Here is a 6,494-nt window from a genome sequence, read left to right on the forward strand (position 1 = left end):
CTGTTTATCAACTGTTGCGATGATAGAAATCGAAGAAATTTTTAGCTCGTCGTCGGTCGAGTACTGGTAGTCTGGTACGACCCCTTCTGATTGGAAACGATGGTCAGGTTTTGGTTGTCCGCCTGCCCGTTCTGCTACCTACTAGCAGTTCCTAGTTGTAAACGAGATAGAAGCGTGACAGGGGAAAATTCTCAGGACAAATCCCTGACATTTGAGGAATACTTTTACATATTTACATGAGCGGAGTGCGCGTTGCAACGCAGCAAGCAGCAATCTCCATCCCCCATCTCCAAAGCCTGGACGGATGATGACTCCTCGCTCGAGGAGAAGCTCTCACTCTCAAGGCCACATGACGTCGACCGCGATCCTGGACACCGCGAGGTCCTCGAACGACTCCTCCTTCCTCCCCTGCTGCTTCTCCTCCCGCGCCCCTTCCGTCCCGGCGCCCACCACCCGGCCGTCCCGCTTCGCCTCCGTCACGGCGGGGCGGAACTCCCCCAGGCTGAGACGTCCGCCCGTGATGTAGCGGTCGGCCGCCAGCACGCTGGCGCTCTCCCCGCCCAGGAGCTCCGACAGCAGCAGCACGATGGACGCCATGGGCGAGCCGCGCGCCTCGATCGATCACACGAGCGGAGCACGAGGTGCTGGAAACTAGCAGCGGAGCTGGAATTTGGAAACTAGCAGTGGCAGCAGCAGCTTGGAATCGTGTGGCGCCAGGCGGCGGATGGCTGGGAAGGGAGGACGGAGCCGGAAGATTTAAGCATGGCGCGCCGCTGCAGCTGCGAGCGGACGGTGGGCGGCGCGCGGTTTTCGACCCGTGCGGCGCGCCATGAATGGCATGGCGGCAGCCTACCGGGCCCGCCTGTTGGGTGGATGGCCGCCGGGTTTGGGGAGAAACAGCATGCCGGGCACCCGGGATTGGGGAGGCGGCGGGGCCACGGCGCCAACCTGACAGACAACTTGGCTCGCCGCGGTGCCGTGCAGCCGCACGTCAATGTGAGACGTGACGGATGTTTTGTGCTTGTCCCCAGCCCGAACCGTACTACTTCTTCCTTCTGAAGGTTTGGAGGATTTTTTTAGAAGAAAAATAAAGGCCTTTTCCTTTCTTATACGGTCGACCACTGCTCATCATTCCATAAGGAACGAAGGACTGGAGCACGGGAAAATTGAAAGAAAAGTTGCTGTTCATTTCACGTAAACCCTCCTAGCTGACCTCCATTTTTCAAATTACAAGCAAGCAGGGCAGGGCATATGCCCCTCCTTAGCTGCCTCTTTCCTGAGTTCGCTCGCGCGGTAGTGTTTGCTACCTCATGATACATTGACAACACGATAAAGTAGTGCGCGTGGCTTCTGAATATGTAGCTATATATTTTCGTCACGGTTGATGAAATCGGTCACACAGATGGAGCATGCCGTGTGTCATCATGGCGTGTGACCTCTAGCATTATCAATGCGAATGGCTTGGTGTATCTAGGTCTTCTAATGATACTTTTCTAGTAATTGTGTCTTGTAACCATTTAGATCATTAGATCAAACTCGGTTAATTTTCTGTAGGTTTAAATATCTAGTTTTACTATCCAATTACTATGTACACACAGGGGCGAAGCCATGTTGGGCTTGCCGAGTGCACATGCACCAGAGAAAAAATAAAGATTCAGTGATTAGCATCTAAATACTGTGGCTAGCATGACCAACATTCTTTTTTTCATTTTGTTGGGGATTTGCCTGACCAACAATTAGTAGTCGGTTCCAAGTTGCAACGCATGGCACCGTTTCGATTGGAGTGGCGGGCGGGCACCCCAGGTCCGTTGGCACAGGCCTCGCCTCCCTAGCTACCGCGGCCACCGCGCGCTTGATTCATCGTCATGGGGTGGTGGAAGCGAATCAAGAGGAAGAGACGACACGGCAACAGCAAGACTGGTGTATTTACCAGGAGGGATACAGGTCACTACAGAGTACAGAGCTGCATGCACCGTCGGTCGGACAAGAGACGGATGATCCATCGATCGAGCAGAGCTAGCAGTAGCTCGATCGTAAGAGGACCATGGATTAGCTACAAGTAATAACAACCAAAAAGAAGGCAGGGGATGTGTTCACGTCATGTGCCAGAGCGCGCCGCCGTGGGCGTGGACGGACGAGGAGAGCGAGCCGCCGCCGTGGACGCCGAAATCGAAGCCGTGGACGGTGGTGTCGGCGTCGGCGCTGCGGGCGGGGCGGGGTGTGTCCGCGGGGAGGAGGCGGTCGCGGCAGAGCGGGCAGGTGGCGCGCGGGCGGACGAGCCAGGCGTCGAGGCAGCCGCGGTGGAACACGTGGCGGCACTGCAGCTCGCGCACCTCCTCGCCGTCGCCGACCGCGGACAGGCAGAACACGCACTCCGGGTCGGGGCCGTCGGCCCGCCCCTGCTGGCCGCGCCGGTACACCGCGACGGCGAGGCGGTCGCAGCACTCGAGCGGCAGCGGCGGCTCGTCGTCGTCGCGGAACACCGAGGCCGGGTGGTAGGCCGAAGCGCCGCCGGGGCGCGTGGGCCAGGCGTGCCCGCCCCTTCCCCTGGCCCCGCAGAGCGCGGCCGCGGCCGCCGCGACGCGGAGGCCCGCCTTGCCGAGCGCGAGGAGGAGGAGGACGACGACGCACGGCAGGGAGAGGGCCGCGAGGAGCACGGGCGCCAGCGCGCCGCCCGCATCCATGTCGCTTCTTGGGCTTGGCTGCGCCGCTCTCTCTTCTCGCTTGCTGTTGGCTGTGGCCGCGCAGGCAGTGGAGTGAGTGGCCGCCGGGGCGCGGGCGGGGGGCGCTCGGGTCGCTAGGCAGTTCGGTGGCGACGTGGCGCCTGTTTGGCTCAGTTGGCTTGTCTGGCGCGGTTAGGTGCCACGCTGCCGGGCTCGGTGGGAAGCGCCGGCGGGCGGTGGAGCGGCGCGCCGGAATGGGTCTCGGGATGACGCGCCGGCTGTCGTGCGTGCGCCCCGGATGCCCGTCACGGCAGCACGTGCCACCCTCTTGGCTTGTGGCGTGCGGGGTCGGTCGGGGAAACGGCCGCACCGCACGCAGGGCTTGCTCGACCGCCTGGGTCATGGGACGGCCAGGAGCCGGTCTCGGTCTCGTGGCCGTTGCATGAATTTCCTTCCGTTCGATCGTGCCCGGCGTCGAGATCTTTTCTGATCGGAACCTGCGGCGTGCGCGCCCAAGGAGGCATTGTGGGCACAGCATTCCGCTGATCCATCCACAATTTGGATAATGACTGTGGACAAAGAGAGACTGCCGGCTAGGTTTGCAATTTGGTCCTCGTAGTATTTCCTTTCGTTATCCTTCTCCGGAACAGGGAAGAGAGGGGCCAGTTGCGCCTCGATGGAAGAGCAGAGATGGTCTGCCAAGTGTTGGAAATTCAGGCAGCAAATGCGAAGCTCTATAAAAGTAGGAGTTAGGAAAATTGAGCTTACTTTACATTGGAAGGGTACATGTCCTTTTATAGGACCCTCTAAGGTGGTTGCTACAGTAACCGCCCTGCTACAGTGCTGTTTTACAGCTAGGGGACAGCTTGCTAAACAGCAGGCCAAAACCAATTTGAACCCCTACTCCTAAATACCTAGAAGGATAAAGATCCTCTACTTTCCTTAACCACTAAGGAACTTAATAGAATCTAAAAACTTGTGAACATACAAAGTTTACAACTAACATTCTCCCCCTAAACCTTGTATGGTTAATTTACTTGACGTATCCCAATCTTATCTTTTAACTCCTGAAACTTAACCCTTCCAAGTGGCTTTGTAAGTATGTCACCCAGCTGCTCAGCTGTTCTAATAAACTTGACCTCTATTTGCCCTGTCTCTGCATATTCTCTAACCACATGAAACTTCACATCAATGTGCTTACTCCTATCATTCAGCACAGGATTTTTGATAAGAGAGATAGCAGACTTGTTGTCAATCCTCAGTAATGGCTTTCCCACTTTAGTACCTAAGATGTTAGCTTGTATCCTTGCCAACCACACATCTTGACAAGCTGCATTAGCAGCAGCTATGTATTCAGCTTCACAGCTTGAGTTTGCCACTACCTTTTGCTTCACCGACTGCCATGACACGGCCCCATCACCCAAGAAGAAGATTATCCCAGATGTGCTTTTTCTATCCTCCACATCTCCTGCATAGTCCCTATCACTGAAACCAGTTAGAAGTGGTTCAGTCCCTCTTCCTCATGCATAGAACAGCCCAATATCCTGAGTACTAGCCACATATCTCAGAATTTGTTTTACTGCACTCCAATGCTTCTCATGAGGCTCCTCCATAAACCTACTTACATATCCCACAACAAAAGCAATATCTGGCCTAGTATGGACCAAATACCTGAGGCTTCCCACAGCACTTCTGTATTTGGTAGCATCAACTAGGGGACTTGTACATTCCTTGCTTAGCTTCAGCCTTGTCACCATGGGAGTCTGACATGAGTTGCAGCCTGACATCCCTGTCTTCTCCAAAATTTTTCCTGCATAAACCTTTTGACACAATGAAATGCCCTGTTCCTGCTGCTTCACTTCTATACCCAGGTAGTAGTGCAGTAAGCCAAGATCACTCATTTTGAACCTGAGTGTCATCTCCTCCTTGAACTGCTGAATGATCTTGCTGCTAGTCCCTGTAATGACAAGGTCATCAACATATACTCCCACTACTAACCTGTCAGCACCATCACCCTTGCAGTAGATAGCATGTTCAGATGGACTCTTCTTAAAACCCAAAGCAATCAGATTTTCATCCAGCTTCATGTTCCAGGTTCTAGGAGCTTGATGTAAACCATACAAAGCTTTATGCAGCCTATATACCTTGTGCTGATTGTTGACATCCCAAAAACCTGGTGGTTGTTCTACATACACCTCCTCCTTCAAATTCCCATTCAAGAAGGCAGATTTTACATCCTGTGGTGGACTTCCCAACGTTGATGAGCAGCCATCGCAATTAGCAGTCTAATAGCTTCCATTCTTGCAACAGAGGCAAAAACTTCATCAAAATCAACACCCTCCCTCTGAGCATATCCCTTGACCACTAGCCTTGCTTTGTGCCTTACTATTGTTCCCTGCTCATCCCTTTTTACTTTGAACACCCATTTCAATCCAATTGCCTTGCGTCCAACCGGCAAACTGGTCAATGTCCAAGTATTGTTCTCCTCAATGGTTGTCAGCTCCTCAACCATTGCATTTTTCCAGCACTCATGCTTCAGAGCTTCTGTCAGAGACACAGATTCCTCAGCACTAACTGCCAGGAGCTCCACATCCTCTAGAAATCGCTGAGCATAACCCGGTGGATTTGCTGGCCCAAGCAAGTTATCAACAGTTCGGAAACGGAGAGGTGTGTCACCGGTATGTTCATCATCCAGCTGCTCTTCATCTATAACACCAGGAGGTGAAACAAATTGAGCAGGTGACATAACAGCAGCAGGGGAATTTGGTGCTGCCGGTGGTGTCCCAAATTCTGCCGGTGGTATACCTTGATCCGGCTGTGGTGTACCCTGCTCCGCTTCTTGCTCTGCACCTCCAGCTGCGCCCTGCACCACTGGTTCCTCTCTTCTTCCAATTTCTTTGTATTCCCTGTTCCTCTCCACTGGGTACAGAATGGTAAAGATGCCACTTCCATCACTACTGCCACCAGCTTCCTTTTCCCTTGTTTCTGCCCAATCCCACTGGGCTCCTTCATCAAATACAGCATCCCGAGTGATGTCCACTCGACCAGAGATAGGATCATAAGCACGATAGGCCTTAGAACCCTTCTCATACCCGATGAACACCATCCGCCTCCCCCTGTTCTCTAATTTCTTCAGATTCGGCCTAGTGTTCCTCACATACACCACACATCCAAAAGTCCGCAGGTGATGAACTGCAGGCTTCTTCCCACACCACGCCTCATAAGGTGTCATCCCCTCAACACCCTTCGTCGGCGCCTGTTCAACAAATACACCGCCGTTGCAACTGCTTCTCCCCACAGCCACCCCGGCAAATTCTTTGCCTTCAGCAAACTTTGAGTAGTCGCCACTATTGTCGCATTCTGGCGTTCCACAACACCGTTCTGCTGCGGCGAGTATGGCGCTGTCAGTTGCCTTTGCATCCCGACCTCCGCACAGAACTCCATGAAATCAACAGAGGTGAATTCTCCTCCCCTGTCTGTGCGCAACATCCTCAATTTTCTCCCTGTTTCTGTTCTGCCTCGGCTGCAAGCTTGAATTGCTTAACCGAATCTGCTGCCTGGTCCTTTGAGCGCAGAATCGACACCCACATGAATCTGCTCCTATCATCAACCATCAACAGAAAATACTTGCTGCCACCTGCAGTTGGAGGAGAGATTGGCCCGCACAAATCACCATGGACCAGATCAAGCACCTCCTCTGCCCTGAATTCTGCCTTCTGCGGAAAAGACAGCCGCCGCTGCTTCCCCGCCATGCACCCTTCACAAAGCTGGTTCACATGAGACAGCAATGGAAGCCCGCGCACCATTCCACGGCGCGCCAATGTCCTCAAG

At 54.0% G+C, this 6,494-nt stretch overlaps 2 protein-coding genes across 2 annotated transcripts; both read right to left on the reverse strand.

The window, feature by feature from the left end:
* Positions 1–167: 167 nt before the first annotated feature.
* On the reverse strand, positions 168–1,065 carry LOC112894018. The gene has a single exon (XM_025961574.1). It carries the CDS (start codon positions 595–597, stop codon positions 340–342), a length of 258 nt encoding a protein of 85 aa, XP_025817359.1. The 5' UTR covers positions 598–1,065; the 3' UTR covers positions 168–339.
* An 831-nt stretch (positions 1,066–1,896) lies between these two features.
* On the reverse strand, positions 1,897–5,753 carry LOC112892747 (probable E3 ubiquitin-protein ligase ATL44). Its single transcript, XM_025959870.1, has 3 exons — positions 5,709–5,753; positions 3,743–3,783; positions 1,897–2,841 (listed from the first exon to the last, which is right to left on the reverse strand). The coding sequence occupies exons 1-3, from the start codon at positions 5,751–5,753 to the stop codon at positions 2,094–2,096; spliced, it is 834 nt and encodes a 277-aa protein (XP_025815655.1). The 3' UTR covers positions 1,897–2,093.
* Between the last annotated feature and the right edge of the window lie 741 nt (positions 5,754–6,494).

Source organism: Panicum hallii, chromosome 5 (genome assembly GCF_002211085.1).
Source record: "Panicum hallii strain FIL2 chromosome 5, PHallii_v3.1, whole genome shotgun sequence".
NCBI classification, from domain to species: Eukaryota; Viridiplantae; Streptophyta; class Magnoliopsida; order Poales; family Poaceae; genus Panicum; species Panicum hallii.